The 18,415-nt window shown below is 37.9% G+C and overlaps 3 protein-coding genes and 1 non-coding gene across 6 annotated transcripts in view; 1 reads left to right on the forward strand and 3 right to left on the reverse strand.

The window, feature by feature from the left end:
- The window catches only part of LOC118272334 (rab11 family-interacting protein 4A), an 87,410-nt gene extending 85,735 nt beyond the window's left edge, over nucleotides 1-1,675 (reverse strand). The window contains exon 1 of the mRNA XM_035588727.2: nucleotides 1,344-1,675. The gene's annotated coding sequence lies outside the window, so the exon portion shown is untranslated. The remainder of the gene's footprint in view (nucleotides 1-1,343) is intronic.
- Nucleotides 1,676-5,847: 4,172 nt separating this feature from the next.
- Nucleotides 5,848-15,553, forward strand: LOC118272336 (mpv17-like protein). Of its 2 annotated transcripts, none has more exons than XM_035588733.2 (5): nucleotides 5,848-6,470; nucleotides 8,233-8,394; nucleotides 9,456-9,541; nucleotides 10,159-10,271; nucleotides 10,815-15,553. In XM_035588733.2, exons 2-5 carry the CDS (start codon nucleotides 8,263-8,265, stop codon nucleotides 11,051-11,053), a joined length of 570 nt encoding a protein of 189 aa, XP_035444626.2. In that variant the 5' UTR covers nucleotides 5,848-6,470; nucleotides 8,233-8,262; the 3' UTR covers nucleotides 11,054-15,553. The 2 variants fall into 2 exon arrangements, with proteins under 2 accessions (XP_035444626.2, XP_035444625.2); XM_035588732.2 differs by having other exon boundaries at nucleotides 5,850-6,314.
- Nucleotides 8,598-8,679, reverse strand: Trnal-aag (transfer RNA leucine (anticodon AAG)). The gene has a single exon. It is a non-coding gene; the product is annotated as a tRNA-Leu (tRNA).
- Nucleotides 11,773-18,270, reverse strand: LOC118272335 (uncharacterized). 2 transcript variants are annotated; one of them, XM_035588731.2, is made up of 6 exons: nucleotides 18,101-18,270; nucleotides 17,680-17,884; nucleotides 17,342-17,426; nucleotides 16,826-17,027; nucleotides 16,219-16,371; nucleotides 11,773-15,708 (listed from the first exon to the last, which is right to left on the reverse strand). In XM_035588731.2, the coding sequence occupies exons 1-6, from the start codon at nucleotides 18,173-18,175 to the stop codon at nucleotides 15,616-15,618; spliced, it is 813 nt and encodes a 270-aa protein (XP_035444624.1). In that variant the 5' UTR covers nucleotides 18,176-18,270; the 3' UTR covers nucleotides 11,773-15,615. The 2 variants fall into 2 exon arrangements, with proteins under 2 accessions (XP_035444624.1, XP_035444623.1); XM_035588730.2 differs by having other exon boundaries at nucleotides 16,204-16,371.
- Between the last annotated feature and the right edge of the window lie 145 nt (nucleotides 18,271-18,415).

The following is an 18,415-nucleotide window of genomic DNA, read 5'->3' on the forward strand; positions in this document are numbered from 1 at the left end:
TCAGACGGCTATAGATGAAGGATCGGATTGAATACTGTTCTAAAACAATAAAATTCATCAATTTTCTAGTTCTAATTCTCATGTATTGAAGGTCATGGCGAATAACTGTAACTAATATTATTTAAACTTTTTCAATTTCAATGAAAGGCTGGCGCGGCGACCTCGTCTGAGAATTGGTAGTAATTTTGAGTGGAAGTATCTGATATAAAATTTTATCGTTTTATTAAGCAATTAGTTAATTTTATCTGCTCGTTTCATTCAAACTATTAGGGTTTGTGTATTTTGAAATCTTATCAGAGCAATGTATGGCTAGCGTGGCACTTTGTCCATTTTTCGTAGTTTGGTAACTTCAGATTGTGCAATTATACAATAAAAATATATCAATGAAGTTTTAGTTTTATAATAAAAACAATATTATAGATACGTCGTAGTAGACTCCTAGATTTATCAAACGATTTTAAACCGGTTTCCCTGCGTAGATACATTGCCAAACAAAAATCGTGAGTAATATTTTTTCTCTAGGTATTGCGTAGAATCTTAAGGTGTTTGTTTATTTTTACAGTGAAACTGACAAAGGCAGTAAACCATTTGGTTTATTTAGTGCTTGACAACGTACCTGGAGTAAGTGACATCACGGTGACGTGCCTGTGAGGTGAGTCACGACCAGAGAGATGCAATGATGGAATGCCGGTCGTGCGGTCATGGACGCCGGAGTTTTACAAAAACTTTGTTTTAATGAATGGTAACTTTACAATTAAAGTTTAAAAATAAATTGAGTCATATAAAAAGTATTTTGGAGGCCTTGAATTATCTACATTAAATCGGAGTAAATATACACGGTGCCGATGGGAAAAAAGCTTTCTCTAGTAAACATAAGGTTCAAAACATCAGGTCTCTTTATAATAATTGCAATATAAATGATGGTGTTGACATGTCAGGTTAGCGTGGGATTGTAGAAGGGCAGGTAGTAGAGTAAACAGATAACGTTCCCCATTTTAACACATTAAACTTGAGTGCTCTCCACAAATAGAGCACCTGACAACCCCATGTAACAAGTGGATAGAATCATGGCATTTTTTGTTTAGACAAGTGCTGATAATGTTTCACTGATCATTGTTAGAGTGTGTTTAAGTAACCGAAAGGTTGTTTCTGCGAAGTTTATGACTTAGTGGTATTTAATTTGACTCAAAAAGTTGATGTTGTAGAGTCAGCAAAGTAGAAAAAGTTATTTGAAGTTAGAAAATTGTTTTCTGTCATTAAAGTCACACTTGTTTAATGACGTGGAACTAATCAGCAGATTTGTTTTATGGTGGAAGTGTTAAACAAATAAAACGATAACATACCTCGGCTGAGATGCCCGCCAAACGCTTAGCAGTGGAACAAGCGTAGACGGTGATAAAGCCTCCAACTCAAGGACCGAACTCACAAGTCTCACAACACAAGAAAAACTTGTTGTCACTCTTTCGAAATACACCACTTGGACACAAATCGGAGAAAACAATGTTAAATTATTAACATGTCAGCAGTTATTTTTAATGATTTCGCCGTTTCACTTATTTGCTCTCACAAAATCAACACTATTATTGTTATAACAGGTTTTATTTACGATCGTCGAACATCACGCACTCGATCAACACACCTGTGCAATACGCTAGAGTTCCGCGGTGACTGAATACGCCGCTAGACAGAGATAGCAAGATCTAGTCAGAAAGAGATATGCAGTGACGTGGGAGGGAGGACGACCGCTAGCTTCAAGAACGCACGGTGTTCCACTTTCGAGGCAAATGTTTCGAATTATTAATACGATTCGTTTCGTGACTTAGCACTAATGTTTAACCTGGATGTGGATAATGCGTGAGTTTTCAGTAAATGTGGTTACTTTTTTCTTACCACAGATCTCAGATTTATTTTTAAATCCGTTGATCTCTGATTTTTTCAACATCAACTGGAGATTTATTTTTCAATCAATCTCCAGTTTCAAAGCCTCGTTAATCAACTCAAACCAGTGACTTTGTTTGATAACGACACCTTCTGTCATTTCTTCTGAATTCGACTAGTAATTTTAAAAATTAAATCAACAAAATTATAACAAAAACTAAATTGTCAAAAATATTAACAAAAAATAAAATTGACAAAATAATAAATAAAATTAATTAGACATAAAACCCACTCGCAAAATTAATCCCAAAAAAAATCACATATTATTACAAAAAGAGGCGCCTTTGTTTAAGCCGACTAGTTTTTTTGTCTACAAATTGTGCGCATCGGCCCACTGTGCCGCCGTACCTCCTGTTACCTGGCACGGACAACCACGGCGCCCCCCACTCCGCACACGATTCAAATTTTTAACTTCACAAGCCGGTATTAACTCTACAGAGTTAAAACTAAACGAAACGGTCTCTAATCTCTATAATCTACTGTTCCACATTTATTTCACAATTACAATTTTCTTAATCACTGCACCGTACGATATAAATGAAATTGTCAAATGACTTGTAACGTGGATGACGCAAACTCGCTTTAGTTTATAGCCATGTTGATTTCGGATTGAATGCAACAGGTTGCATCGGTTGCGTGGTTACAGAAAGTTAGAATTAGGGATTAACTAACGAGATACTTATTTAGGTGTAAATTAAATTATTTTCGGTTATCTATTTATTATGAGGATTGGTAAAGTTGTGTGGCAAGCTACCAATTTTAAGAGAAAAATTTAGTAGGTACCAATGATACGCCTAACTTTGTAAATGGGTAATAATAATCTAACTATATGTAGTTAGGTATGCCTTAGATTACAGAAGATTTTATTTTCAACAGGTCTTGCATGGTATTTTTAAACAATGCTGAATAATAGATTCGCGTGCCGGCTCAAAAATGGTTCATAAATATGGTGTTGATTTATAATTATAATTCTGCAATACTAGTTTAATGTATATAGGTGCTATCTTATATAATAATAATAAATGACTAATGAATCCTATTTACTAATGAGAGCCAAAGTGACGAATGGAATGAGTTTGCCATTACAGACCAACAGGGGCAGTGTTTTAGGAACATTGCATTCCAATAACTACATCTATACTACATTTATTTAGTTATGTATATGTATAACAGAAATTAATTAATCAGTTACTTTGACCAGACTTTATACTTTTTTTTGATGACATGGAGAAACCTTCAATAGGCGCCTAGCTTTGTGGGGATAAAAGACTAGAGAGTGTGGGATTTTTACCTCACTAAAACCACCCCGGTGGTCATCATTCATCGGGTGGTCGTCACTCAGCATCTCACCGGGTCCTCAAACTAGACCTCATACGAAGCGCCGATCAGACTTTACACCTGGTACATTAAACTTTGACACAATTCACACAATATTGTAAAAGGTGCTATAAATCTGTTATATTATTTATTTATTATTGTTAAATTACCTAATTATTTCTCACATAAATAAATATGTCCCAAAAAGTCCCATTCTGTCCCACGGCCCATGATCAATGAGCCGTCCAAAATTAAATATTTTTACTGACAGAATCTATGTATAACTTACTGCCATACTCAGAGTCATTTAATGATTACCGTACTTAAACTTTTCCTTAGTAACGATTTTGTATCAAAAACAATTGCTAAGGACTAGGTTAGCACATTGAACGCCGTGGTGGTCACCGCTGACCGACGTTAGCGGAGGATTTGCCTTTAACAGTTTTCTATTGGCAGTCAAAGACTTACTTAAGTTTTTAGTCCATTAAATGACTTTGGGTACGGCGGTTAAGCAGCAATATAACAAGCAGTCCACCACAGTGGTGACATCTATACTAAATGTGTGAAAACAAAGACTTATATTTAGAGGAACCGTTCTTAAGTACTCTATTCACTATTGACAAAAGATCTACTCGGTCCAACTCTTTCAAATGCTTTCCTGTGCTTTGTTCTATGTACGGAAAGGGATAATGTTATTTTTAACGGTAAGAGATCATTAATGTGCAGTTGTCTTTTAAGTATTTAGGTACTTTTACTTACGGACTTACCTATTGCCCTTTTATTGAAAAGACGCTTAACGGATATTGTAATTTATTTAGTAACAGAAACAGCTACATAATAACTAACTGATTTAAATAAAAGATTGGGGTGTTGGTTTCTCCGATAACTGTACCTTATACAAGATTGAAAAGAACAAACACGGATATTGTAATTTCTTTAGTAAAAGAAACAGAAACTAGCTGGTAAAAGATTCGGGGGTTGGCCTCTCCGATAACTGTACCTATGCAAGATTTTGGAAATTACCAACCAATTTCACTGATTATCTCTCACGATCTTAAACGGAACCCAGAAGTTTGTGACCTGTGATCAACCCAAAAAGTTGATTAACAGAATTCAGACCAAATAGTTGACAAACTAACGACTACGCCCTATTTTACTGCTTTTTCAAGTAAAAATGATGTGAGCAAAGAATACGGACCATTAAGCAATAGTCCATATTCTTTTCATTTCATTTTCAACTATTTTTATTTGGAAAATATTAAACTTCTTCTCTCATTATTACCTACAGATGCAGAAGATTAAGGGAACATTTTGAAGATACAGGCTGCAACATCAGGGGTTTTTTTTTTTTTTCAGGGGGGATAATCATCCAATGACTTCTCTCGCCAGGGCAAAGCGAGAGGGAGTGTCAGACTCTTACTGACTAAAAACCACCCCGTTCCTACTCCTGCTTGTCGAGCCGGAGCACCGGTAAACCCGCTAGGTAGTCCGCAGCTCCGGATTAAGCATCAGCCCTACTGGGCCCCATCTGTGGTGGTCTGATGGCTCTTTGAGGCGCGCGCGGAACGCAACGCGCCGCACGCACGGGTCTGGTTCTGGTCGGGCGGCGAGCTACCCTTGCTCGCCGTCCGCAGACCCGCACTTACGGTGGCCGGAGATCGTCGCGCGATCCCCGACGCCCGGAGTGTCTTTCGCGTCGACTGGGGCGTGAGGAAGTTCGTTCCCTCACGCGTCCCGCCTCCTCCTTAGCTAGCATGACTGCTTCGCAGAAGGAGGAGACGGCATCCCAGTCCCCCTCGCTCCGCACCATGGCCTGAACCAAAGCCGGACGCGAGAGGTCGCCGTCGCCGATCACTTCCCTGAGGGCACGGCGGTGTTCAGCCCACGCAGGGCAGCCCGCAACCGTGTGTTCCACCGTGTCCTCCGGGCGGTCTTCGCAGTGATGACACCCGGGCGTTTCCTCCCGCCGCAATCAAAAACAGGAACCTACCGAAACTCCCATGTCCGGTAAGCACCTGCGTCAGGCGGTAGGTGAGGACGCCATGGCGCCTCTCTAGCCACTCCTCAAAGAGGGGACTTACCGCTGCAATGACAGCGAGCCCAAACATCAGGGGTAGCAAGCAACAGGTGGAAATTAACATTTATAACACCCCCTCTTTACTCCCATTCCCATGATAAAGACGAGGATGGATAGCTACATAAAACTTTAGCGAAACTCATACATATTTGGGACTGCAGTATTGCTACCCACATAGGCAAAAGGTATAGCTAGCAATAGATTGAGATGCGCGCGCAAAAGTTCTACCCATGTGAGACCTGAGACCCTCTTTTAGTTGTTACGACATTCTCCAGCATCTAGTACACGCGTTGTTCACATTCTAAAGTTATCGTAAAAAAGGTTTCACTTAGATGTCATTAGTTCTTATTCCACGATGACTATAATTTGTGGTCCAATATGAGCAGCGCTCTACAAACTCTATTTACAGACTTATACTGTCAAACAGGATTATCATAACAATAGTGGGTAGAATTTTAGGTTACCGGCAAAAGAAATATACTTGGTTTTAATAAAATGATTCAATAGAAAAGTGCACATTTTCAACATTTTGCAATAGTGCAAAACTTCGGTTTCGTATGAAAGAGTGAACCTGCATATAATATTCTAATCACGGTAACATGATGTATCGAATGCAGCTCAGCATTGCGAATGGATTTGCACGCGTCAAGAAAGGAATACTCAGTAAAGAAGTAACTGTACATAGCTAGGGTACAGCCAGAGGGAATATATAGTACACTGTACTATATACTATACTCGTACGATCAGATTTGTGCCACCAAACATTGAATAGTCAATAAAATACGACGCCTGCCACTTAATTATTCCATTGAAGTCAATTGTTGAACGGTAGGGGAGCACCGAACAGTTGAGTTTGAATAACAGCTGATAGAAGTCGCTTGCGCACGATATCAACATATCACTCTACACAGAGAAGTGTGGTTCGCTGATAGTGTATAAGTGAGCTGTTTCAAGTCGAAGCAAGGACAGTCGCTGTTTATCCGTAAGTGCCTGTGGTTCAATCTTGTCAAAGTCCTTATTATTTGCATGGCCAAATAAATGTACTAGCTACATGAAATAGTTTATCAATTTAGAACCTTGTTACAGTGCGAATAAGTTTCAGTTTCAGTGTGCTTTTGTGTCGTTTCTACTGTGTAAGGTAAATCATTTTTTGAAAGAACGGAACCGATTTGCTATGGTGTTTTAAAATTTTAATTTCTTGTAGTTTTTCGCTATTTCCTTTTCACATAAGTATTTCATATATTCAGTTATGTGTGTACTGCTAGTTTTATTAATATTGCTTTCCTATTGATAAGAGCGAATTTAATTTTAAGCGCAAATAATGTTTTTTCTTGGTTGAAAGAATTTTATGTGAAATTTTTGATAACACGAGCGGGATTGATATGCGCGAATGTGGGAAATGGCTCGGTAAAAGTAGGTTACTGTTATATAGGTTTGTTTATTTAATCTGTGTAAATAAAGAGTACGGCAAAAATACTCAATATGGGCATTATATTTTGGAGAGGAATTAGATTTTATATTTTTATAATATTAACTAAAATCACGTAAATTAATGGTGATTTTTACTTGAATTAGAATCTCGTAAATATTAATTAAATAGCATAATATGTCTTTTTTAATACTTACTTATTAATAGATAATAGGTATACATACCTACAATATCTAGTACCTAATATACAATACACCAAATGCCATCCACTCTTACAATTGCATAGGTTAGTACACTAACTGCACTTGAGGGTCGAGATCGGTTCAGTGGGTCATCTTATGAACGTCATAGGACATCCTCATCAGAATTTCACCTTCGTATCTAACCCTAGATTGTATAAAATATAAGCTTAGCTACACCTAAAAGCTTTGTCTACATCACAGGCATTCACAGGTCAGGTCATTAAGGTTTAGCTATCTTAATAGGTTACCGGGCTTTGGCTCAGTAGGAGTGGGAACGGAGTGGTTTTCAGTTAATAAGAGTCTGACACTCCCTGGCGTCTCGCACCTCGCCCAAAGCAGGAGAAGACATTAAATGATTTCCACCTTCAAATAGTGTCATATGCAGTAAGTACTTAAAGAACATCTCAGTAGTCTTTCTAATATTATAAATGCGAACGTTTTTGAGTTTGTACATTTGTGTGAGTGTCTGTTACAAAATCACGTCAAAACGGCCGAAGTGAACGGAATGAAATTTGGAACAGGGATAGATTATGGCCCGGAATAAGATATACTTATTCCACTTTTTATGCCACGGGAATGTGGGTGAAGACATGGGCAGAAGTTAATAATTTCCATAAAATTCAAAACACGTAGTTCTCACGGTCAAAATGGTCAGATCGAAGCTTAATAATCAAAACAAGTTTAGTATTATAGGGTCTCTGATCCCAGAATAAAAAACTCAGGTAGGTTACCTATCAAGTTCTTGGAACCTAGTTTTGTTTTACCTTTTTTTGGGTCTAGACTTGTTGCTGTGAGTTCTCAATCAATGTTTAGTTTTTAGTTTTAGTTCAATGTGCGTATTGTACTAGTGTACGTGCTAGTGCTATGCTCATAAATAAATGATGCATTCATAATAATTGTAAGGTCGAACAATTGGATGACACTGCAACTGCAATGGAAATCGTATGCATATGCATTTTTGTTCAGTTAAAAGTTGCGATAGGTACCTTGTTTTAAAATACGGTTAGTCATGGTTCTAGCTAACTGGAGATTTGAATTCTTTATCCCACAAAAAAAAACTTGCTTTAGAACATCAGTAAGTAATTTAGAAGATTTTTCTAATGTAACCTACTGAAAAAAATAGGTACTTAATAGGTACCTAATCACAGAATAATAAGTACAACCTAATACCTAGATATAAGACAAAAATAAAATAAATCTAATGAATTAATTTTCAAATTTTTCAACAGGGTCTCATATCATAACATCGGAGGGTAAACATGTTTAGCACGTTCCAACGTTTATTCGAGCAGTCTCTGAGAAAGCGCCCTCTGTTGACCAACTATGTAGTTTACGTTTCTTTCTACACGGCTGCGGAATTTACCCAGCAAACTGTCAACAAATATTACTTGGTGAGTACCTAAAGGTAAATAATATACTTACTTGATAAAGAAAATAATAAAAAAATACTAAGTAGCGAATAAAATTTCATCAGTGATCAGCATTTTATGAAGAAAAAAAATTTTTTAATTCCATTTGTTTGTAAATTATTATAAAAAACGCAGAAAAACGTTTGGGATATAGAAATAAAGAAGATTTTACTGCAAAAAGTATATGGCAGCGGTGGGATTCGAACCCACGCCTCCGAAGAGACTGGTGCCTTAAACCAGCGCCTTAGACCGCTCGGCCACGCTACCGTTGATATGGGAGTGCGTATTTGTCACTCACTATCTCAGCGTGATGACGTCATAGCATACAATGTTTACATTTCAATACAAGCGTAAATATCATAATGAACTTTACCCTGTATTATTATTAAGTACAATATTCTATGACGCGTATGTTCCAATGTATTTTTAGACCACTATAAAAGTGCTGCAAGTATTAATATGAACTAGTGGTCGCCTAGTGGTCGAAATTCGACCATATACGATTTAATTTACAATACCACTTAACATACGTTCAAGGATAATTTTTATTTAATGAATTGCTATTAGTTTTGTAAAATTTAAATTAATATATTCCGGCGCATCATGAACAGGAAAACTCTATTCATGACGTGAGAATATCATCGCAATGTCTGTCGATTTTGACGTTTTGTCAAATACGATCAGATACTATGCATGGTAGTGTGTGTAATGTTTTATGTTTTATTTATTGATTTACGGCGCATTCCAATAAACTAAGATCGGTAAATTTGCTTACGAGCCGTAGAATTTTGACACATTTTGTATGGAGCTTATGTCAAAATTCTACGGCTCGTAAGCAAATTTACCGATCGGTAGTTTATTGGAATGCGCCGTTAATGTACTTTATAAGCATTATTTTTGAAAAATATTAGCGTCCTGCACTTCTCCTACACATAAACTATAAAGTGTACCAAATTTTGTATGTTTGTAAACGCACCCAAAACACAGGAGAAAATAAAAAAGAAACCTTCTTTCAATATATTTTTTTTTATCTTATGTTGCAGCCAAGTAAACCAGACTATAATTTTGCCTCTGGAGCCCGTGTGGTGCTGACGGGCAGCACGCTGTACGCACCCACTTTATATGTTTGGTAAGTCCTTATTTCTTCAAATTAGAATAGATGGATAATTTCACACACACAACGTCACGCCTTTTATCCCCGAAGGGGTAGGCAGAGGTGCACATGCACATTACGGCACGTAATGCCGCTATACAATATACACCAACTTTTCATCATTTGTGTTATAAGTCTCATGTAATAGGTGGTGAGCCTATTGCCATATACTGGATACAATTTTAGACCTCGTGCACATTAAGGCACATAATGCCAATGTACACGCACATTGGCATAGGTTGAAAAGGTTGCTTATGGGCAGACGTGCTCCACCGTAGGCCGCATCATCACTTACCATCAGGTGAGATAGCGGCCAAACGTCGACCCATTAAATGTAAAAAAAAAATTTCACAATTCATGTTGTAAGTCCCATGTAATAGGTGGTAAGCCTATTGCCATATACTGGACACAATTCCAGACTCCGTGCTACCACTGACAAATTTTCGAAAAACCGAAAAAAGCCTAGTAATACTTCGCCCGACCCGGGAATCGAACCCGAGACCCCTTGCCCGGCAGTCGCACTTGCAACCACTCGGCCAAAGAGGCAGTCAGGTTTAAAATAAGTATTAGGATACTGTATTGTTTTGTTTCAGGTACAAGTTCCTGGATAGGAAGTTTGTCGGTACTGGTATGAAGACGGTGCTTACCAAAGTGCTCTCTGACCAGTTATTCATGACGCCCACCTTACTCGCCTGCTTTTTTATTAGTAAGTTCTTCAAGCCAATTTACTTTGCTCTCTGACCAGTTATTCATGACGCCCACCTTACTCGCCTGCTTTTTTATTAGTAAGTTCTTCAAGCCAATTTACATTTACTGGTTTTTTTTTGAGGGGCAAAAATCATCCAATGACTTCTCTCGCGTTGGACGACGCGAGAGGGAGACAGACTCTTACTGACTAAAAACCACCCCGTACCCCGGTAAACCCGCTAGATAGTCCGCAGCTCCGGTTACATTTACTGGTAGTGGTACCTAATTAAGTCTTGTAGATCTCAGGATCGAACCCTAGAACTCAAACTCGCAGTTGCATTAGGAACACCTCGAATATTGCTGCTGTATCTAACCTATATACCTACCTAGATGTCTCAAATATTTTAAGTGCACTGAAAAAGACGAATATGATTAGCGGAAGCCAATCGTATCCACAGCAATGTAACATAGCACATCTTTGGTGGAAAAACACTGTTAGTCTATTTATCATCAGGATGAATAGAACCTAAGTAATATTACTTACTTTCCTTCAACATTTCAGTACTAAGCATATTGGAGGGCAAGAAGGATATATTCGAAGAACTTAGACACAAGTACGTAAAGACGTTTTTGGCAAATCAAAGCTTTTGGATACCAGTACAGACGATTAACTTCGCGTACATACCATCACATCTTCGGGTGACGTACGTGGCATCCGCTTCATTTATCTGGATCAATGTGCTGTGCTACATCAAGCGACAGCAGATTAGTGGAACACAGAAGAATGAGCCATCAAAGTAGGATACGGCAAGATAAACTAGACTTAGAAGTGCATGCAGCAAAGTTAGTTTTTGCACGACTGCAATGAAGACAGGTGCCATTTTTCGACACTTCGGCCAATTGAGGAATCTGTACCCTTAGTATGAGTTTGCTTTACGTTTAAAGTAATCGTAACGAGAGTGCGTTCGGCACTCTGATTGGCCGGCTCGAATAATCCAACCAATCAGAGCGCCAGACGCACTTTCGTTTCTATTACTTTGCTATCGGGCAATGTTATCCCGCCACCTCATTGGAGTTCCTAATTTTGAGTTTCGTTAAGCATCAAGAACAGACTAAGAATTAACGCCGTACGCAGAGTCATTTAATGGTTACTTAAACCAGTTCTTAGCAATTGTTTTCGATACAAAATCGTTACTAAGGAACAGTTTAAGTACCTAATCATTAAATGACTCTAAGTACGGCAGTTAGAGGCATCTCTGGTTTTGGCATCAAGAATGAAAGCTTGTAAACTGTCCCTATAGATGTATTGCTGTCCTTTTTCAAAGATAGTTTGTAAAAATGAGCTGCAGTTAGCAAATTACGTAATGTGCCAATCTATACATATATCTTCTTCTATACTTATAATAAATCTGTAGAGAGGTCAATTCTGTACATGAAATATATTTCCAAAATAACTATCAGCGGGTGATTAGTGATCGATACTGACGCCAAAAATGCAATCAGAAAATTTTTTGTCTGTCTGCCTGTCTGTCTGTCTGTATGTTCTTTATAGAAACAAAAACCACTCGACAGATTTCAACGAAACTTGGTACAATTGTTCTTCATACTCCTGGGCAGGTTATTGTATACTTTTCATCACGCTACGATCAATAGGAGCAGAGCAGCGAAGGGAAATGTTGGGAAAACAGGAGAACTTACTCCATTTTTTAAGCTTCCGTCGCGTGTGCAGCCTTAATGGTTAAAGCTACACAGAAATAATGTATGACGGAAATGTTCTCCTTAAAATTGTTAAAAAAATATTCCACGACAGCAAATTTAATGTGTATCTCTTATGGTTGACTCACAATAACACGTATAACTCCCGATAGCTTAGCAGTTCGGAGCTTTCTGATTATATTTGTCTACTCTTACTTATAACAATCTAATTCATCCCTAATTAAAAAATATTAATATTATTACATATTTAATAAAAAAAACATAAAAATCGGTACAGAAACACCAAATATATACATGAATTACGCTAATAAGCCATCGTGCGTGAATACTGAATCATGCAATAAGGATTATTTTTGTGTAACAGTCACCGCGCTCGGCGCGGCTAGCCCCGGGAGGTATAAAAAGGCGGCGGATCCAAATACGAACTTCATACAATATTTGGCTGTTGATGCGAGTAGACGTCCCGAGCATTCGACCTTATTGACAAACAATATAGTGTATCAGCGTGACATAGTCTTTAAATAAATTTAGTTTATTTGGTTTTCTTTTGTTGTTATTTTATAAAGTAGGTATTAGTTATTTTAGTAAGTAGTGTATTATATTCGTTGCAAATTAATAATAGTTTAAATTTTATTTCTTTTTAGGTGATAGTAATTATTAGTAATAGGTTAGTAGTAGTTAGTTAGTTAGTTAGTAGTTTATATTAAGTAGGTAAAAGCGTAGGTACTTTTATATTTCGTTTATTTAGTTTTCTTTTGTTGTTATTTTATAAAATAGGTATTAGTTATTTTGGTAGTGTATTATATTCGTTAAAATTGCAAATTATTAATAGTTTAAATTTTATTTCTTTTTAGGTGAAGTAGTAATAGGTTAGTAGTAGTTAGTTAGTTAGTTAGTAGTTTATATTAAGTAGGTAAAAGCGTAGGTACTTTTATTAATTATAGGTATAGGTATTATTAATTATAGTAGTTAGTTTTTCAAGATGCTTTTTGTTACGTAAGAAAATATGGACGTCCCGACTTATTTATTACTGTGACTACCAATCCCAAGTGGGCTGAAATCACTCGGGAGCTTCTCGAAGGTCAAGCACCGCATGACCGCCATGATATTATCGCAAGAGTTTTTCATTTAAAATTAAAATCAATGATACATCTACTCACCAAAGATAACATTTTTGGAGAAGTATTGTGTTATATGTATAGTGTTGAGTGGCAAAAACGCGGCTTACCTCACGCACATATCCTGCTTTGGTTAAAAGATAAGGTTCGACCTAATGATGTAGATAGTTCAATCAGTGCTGAAATTCCAGATCCAATTGCAGATCCTCTGTTATACGACATTGTTAAAACTCATATGATACATGGTCCATGTGGTGCATTTAACAGGAATGCTCCTTGCATGCAAGATGGTCGTTGCACTAAAAGATATCCAAAAGCCTTAGTGGATGAAACTGTAACAGGAGATGATGGATACCCATTATATCGTCGCCGTTCAAGGGATAATGGTGGTTTTATTGTTGAAAAGCGAGTATCTGGACAACAGGTTACTCTAGATAATAGGTGGGTCGTTCCGTATTCGCCCGTGTTGTCTAGAACATTTCAAGCTCACATAAACGTTGAAATATGTAATAGTGTACAATCTATAAAATATATCTGTAAGTATATCAACAAGGGTAGCGACCAAGCTACAGTTGCGTTGCGAAATGAACACGATGAAGTCACTAGATTTCAGTCAGGCAGATATATTAGCTCTTCAGAAGCGGTGTGGCGGATCTTAAGTTTTAACATTCACGAAAGATATCCACCTGTGACTCATCTGGATGTTCATCTTGAAGGCGGTCAACGTATATATTTTAACGCAGAAAATGTTACAGAACGATTAGAGAACCCTAGACAAACAACTTTATTAGCATTCTTTCGACTTTGCCAAATTGATGATTTTGCTAAATCTCTTTTGTATGAGGAAGTTCCATCGTATTATACCTACGATAAGCAACGAGGTGTCTTTAATCGTAGACGCCGTGGCAGGCCTGTTGAAGGCGAGTCAGATATTTTCAAAGAACATGTTCTTGGTAGAGTGTATACCGTTCATCCCAATAACGCTGAATGTTTCTTTTTGCGATTATTGTTACATACAGTGCGAGGACCAACTTCATTTATTGATTTGAAAAAAGTAGATGACATTGTTTATCCAACTTATCATGCAGCTTGCCAAGCGCGTCATTTGCTTGAAAATGATCAGCATTGGGATGACGCTTTAGCAGAATCCTGTGTAAGTGATAATCCACGACGGTTACGTCATTTATTTGTAACATTACTCACATTTTGTAATTTGTCAGATGCTGTACAATTATGGGAAAAATATAAAGAAAAATTTGCAGAAGACTTTCTTCGGAATATGTCTCATAATGACGAAGGTGCAAATAATGATAATTTCCGTGATCTTGCCATAAATCAGTGCTTATTAGCTCTTCAGGAAGACTTAACAGCAGTAGGCGGTAAATCACTCTGTGAATATGGTTTGCCAACACCAACCTCAGTCGGACAGGTTATCAATAGTGAATATTCCGCAGAGATTGGTTACAACTCAATGGAACTGTTGGCAACATTAGAAAACGGTGTCCCAATGATGACTGCAGAACAACGTACAGTCTATGATCGCGTATGTGAGAGTGTTCAGAATGATTCGGGAACAATGTGGTTTTTAGATGCACCTGGAGGAACTGGAAAAACCTTTTTGACTAAATTAATATTAGCTTATGTTCGAAATCAGTGTAAAATTGCTCTTGCCGTGGCTTCATCGGGTATAGCTGCAACATTGTTACCAGGAGGTAAAACTGCTCACACTATGTTTAAAATACCAATTGATTTAGATCGCACGGAAACTCCAACCTGTAGTATATCAAGAAATAGCGACAAAGCTAGGGTATTACGTGACTGTAATTTAATCATATGGGATGAATGTACGATGGCCCATCGAAAAGGAGTAGAAGCGGTAGACAGAACTTTAAGGGATATCAGACAAAATGATCGACCAATGGGCGGTATCACGGTTTTATTTTGTGGTGATTTCCGACAAACCTTACCGGTAATACCACGGGGAACCCGAGCTGATGAGGTTAGAGCTTGCCTGAAAAGCTCTTATTTGTGGCTTGATATACAATCGGTGCATTTGACTATAAACATGCGAGTGAGAACTGGAGATAACCCGGATGATCGTCAACCTGGAAAAATACGTAGAAAAAAATATTTTTATTTTCCAGTTTTATTCTACAGAACGCGAGCTCAACAGCAGTAGCTCAATAGAGGGAAATTAATTATTATGGCCGTATTTGGGTCCAATAGATATTTATAAGATGTCATTTTCAGAGTTACTCAAAATGGAGAAATAAAACATCCACGCGAAAACCGACATCCGCGCGGACGGAGTCGCGGGTGGAAGCTAGTTGTAAATAATTTGAGTACAGTACCTAATCGTTTGTGTAATAATGTTTACATAATCACACTAGTATTTAACCAATTTTTACCCAATTTTTATAGCAAAAGTGTTATTTTACAAAGAAATAAAATCATTTTTCTATGAAAATCTTGTTTAATATCTATTTAAATAAAGCAATTAAACATACAAATGTCGAAATAGAAACATGTTCAAGTTTTCCAGTTCACCGCACCGGGTACCAGCTCTTCAATGATGGCTTTCAGACGCATATTCTCAAGAAATAGGAGGTTGCATCTGCGGATCTGAAAATGTTAAAAAATAAACACCATTAGGTGCTTTTCCACCAGAGATGTACCATGTAGTTATGCTTCGAAGATGTAATAGTTAAACTGTGCAACTATGTGATGGTTTCCACCGATACTAAACTATGTAGCTGGGCGAGGAAGATACGCATCTCGCATTTTCCATATAAAAACAGTGTATGTGAAAAGCTATTTACACCTAAGTCTGTTTCCACCAATGCTAACCACCATTGCATGTATTTCCATGTGTAATATCACTCATGTAAATCAAAAAAAATATCTTTATCCTTTAAGCTATGTGTCACAACGAATATGACTGGTGGAAGCCAAACGCATCCACAGCAACGTAGCATCATCTCTGGTGGAGAAGCATCGTTAGACCACACCTGGTTCCAATACGCATCTATCTGTGTAGATATTTCTTCAACAGAATCAAGCTACTAAGGTTACTAGAAATGAAGACAACACCAGCGCCCCCAGCGGTGCAATACTCACGGTTTGCCTACTTACTTCGTAAAGTAGAAGCGCTGCGTCAGCGTCATGTTCGTTGGCCATGCAGTATTCCAGTCTTGCGTCGAACTTCATTCTCGCCCGAGTTGTGGCCTCCATCATGTCATGAAGGGACTGCTTCATAGCTGCCAACTGCTCTTTGTACCAGGCTTTCTGTTGGCAAATGGGTCAGGCTTGCTTACTCACCCAAAAGTGAAAAGCTAAATTTGTTTATTTCAAATAGATCAGAGGCACTTTTGAACGTCAAATGATGACGTCTTTTGATGCTAATGAGGTCCTATTTGTTCAATAGAGATGTTCTAAGTATCAAACAATTGGACAGATATGACCTTACGCTCTTGTAGCGCCATCTGGCAAGTGCAAAAATTATGTTAAGTTTTTTGTTCTAGAGAGAACATGTTATTGGTCTTTTCCATTTTCACAAGTGAGAAAGGTAGTTCGGAGACGTGTGACCAATAGGCCATGCATGGGAGAAATGTTGCCTTGGCAAGCTTAAAAAATAAATAACAGAAACATTGGGACGTCAGTGCTTTCTGTTCAGCCTTTTAAATTTAAAGAGTGTGCTTTCCCTGGCCTAAAGTTTACGTTGAATAGGTTTTTTACATACTTTCAGGTTACATTTGTTTTTGAGAGCTAGGTATTTTTCCCCGACAGCGATGAGCGTTTTGTGCGCATGCGTGAGATGCGCCTGCGTCGAGTTTGCGCGTTCACGCCATTGGTCCAAACGTTTGTCGCACAAACCGACAGCGTTGCATTGATCTTCGTACGCTTGCACTAGGATTTGATAGCGCTTTGCTAACTCTTCATATCTAAAATAGGAACGAAGACAAGTATTAGGGATCTACGTTCTAAATTTAGGTATTTTTATTAGGTAAAAATATCTAAAGGTGCGTCCAGATCCGGCGAATGCGCCGCTCGCGAGCATATCACGAACAGCGCGCAAGTAACGTTTTAGTACCCATAAAAATGGGTAAGGATATCGAAATCACAATCTTTTTGTCCCCGAATAAACTGGCAACCCATTTGTAATCAGGTCACCGGTTTGTCCTCTTATCCCATATATTATAATTTATAAAACTAAGTTACCTACAGCTAGTCGGTATCATGGTGTTTGAATACGTACTGGTACTGCAGGCACACAATGCTCATGGTGGACCAGGTGTCTGTGTACTCCTCATTGGTTTCACTTGATTTGCTGTTGCTTGTGGCTGTAGAAAACAGGACAATTTAGCAATAAGATATTTTATTTAAATAGGTGCAGTCAGTCACGATATTTGGTATGCATGCAGTAAGATATTGATTCAATACAGAGAGACAAAGACATCTATGACAAGGATTGGCTGCAAAAAGCTTTTCACAGAGAGGCGTTGAAGAAGGGTAGGGATTCCTTTACCCTGCAATGGGAGGAGCATGGCTGAAATCCAATCTAATGTCACAATAGCAAAGATATTGACAACTTACTAGTAGTATTACACTTGAAGCTCTTCTCCTCCGAGTGATCACTGTCCCACCACTCATTGGCTCCGTGTGAATGGGAGTGCGACCCTCTACATTGTAACAACTTCTGCTCATACTCCTTGGACTTCCCTATACTTCTTTCTAAAGAGCCGAGAGTGTTACGAACGTTCTGGACGCTGTTTATGAAGCTCTTATGGTCACTGTTCGGCTGTGTAACATAAAAAAATATTACTTTTTTTAGAGGAAAGGGAGGCTAACGAGCTGACGGATTACCTGATGGTAAGCAATCAGCGTCACCCATGGATACCCACAAAAGGTACCAGAGGTGTAATAAATACGTTCACAATCTTGGGCCTCCGGTAACACCGCAAAATACTGATACCATTTTTCCGCTTGTCTAAAAACTGATTTATAAGAAACTTACCCCAAAATTGTTAACAGTAACACATTGCAAATTCCTCGGAGAAAATAATTCGTTGCGTATCTTAACGCCCTGCATAATAACAATTAAGTACCTATATAATGTAAAAAAAACCACGAAAAGTCGTAAAAAAATATGTCAGAATTAGTTCAACGTTGTCATTATAAAAACATTGTCAGTTGAAATAAAGAAAACATTAACTTTGGTAAACAAGAAGTTTTACAAGTTAGTATTTTGTCAATGCTACATCTCTTCTTTCTTTCTCTGACTTCCAATCAATATTTCGGACAAACTTTTCCCAGAAACTATCCACCAGAT

Source organism: Spodoptera frugiperda, chromosome 4 (assembly GCF_023101765.2).
Source record: "Spodoptera frugiperda isolate SF20-4 chromosome 4, AGI-APGP_CSIRO_Sfru_2.0, whole genome shotgun sequence".
Taxonomy (NCBI): Eukaryota; Metazoa; Arthropoda; class Insecta; order Lepidoptera; family Noctuidae; genus Spodoptera; species Spodoptera frugiperda.

What these genes read in the sequence shown, in the direction of transcription:
- LOC118272335 (XM_035588730.2), bottom strand. Translation starts at nt 18,175, where the DNA reads ATGCAGGGCGTTAAGATACGCAACGAATTATTTTCTCCGAGGAATTTG. An exon ending in CTTCAAGTGTAATACTACTA is followed by an intron (nt 17,427 to 17,679) that starts GTAAGTTGTCAA and finishes TGTTTTCTACAG; the next exon opens with CCACAAGCAACAGCAAATCA. An exon ending in ATTGTGTGCCTGCAGTACCA is followed by an intron (nt 17,028 to 17,341) that starts GTACGTATTCAA and finishes TTCCTATTTTAG; the next exon opens with ATATGAAGAGTTAGCAAAGC.
- LOC118272336 (XM_035588733.2), top strand. Translation starts at nt 8,263, where the DNA reads ATGTTTAGCACGTTCCAACGTTTATTCGAGCAGTCTCTGAGAAAGCGC. An exon ending in CTGTCAACAAATATTACTTG is followed by an intron (nt 8,395 to 9,455) that starts GTGAGTACCTAA and finishes CTTATGTTGCAG; the next exon opens with CCAAGTAAACCAGACTATAA. An exon ending in GCACCCACTTTATATGTTTG is followed by an intron (nt 9,542 to 10,158) that starts GTAAGTCCTTAT and finishes GTTTTGTTTCAG; the next exon opens with GTACAAGTTCCTGGATAGGA.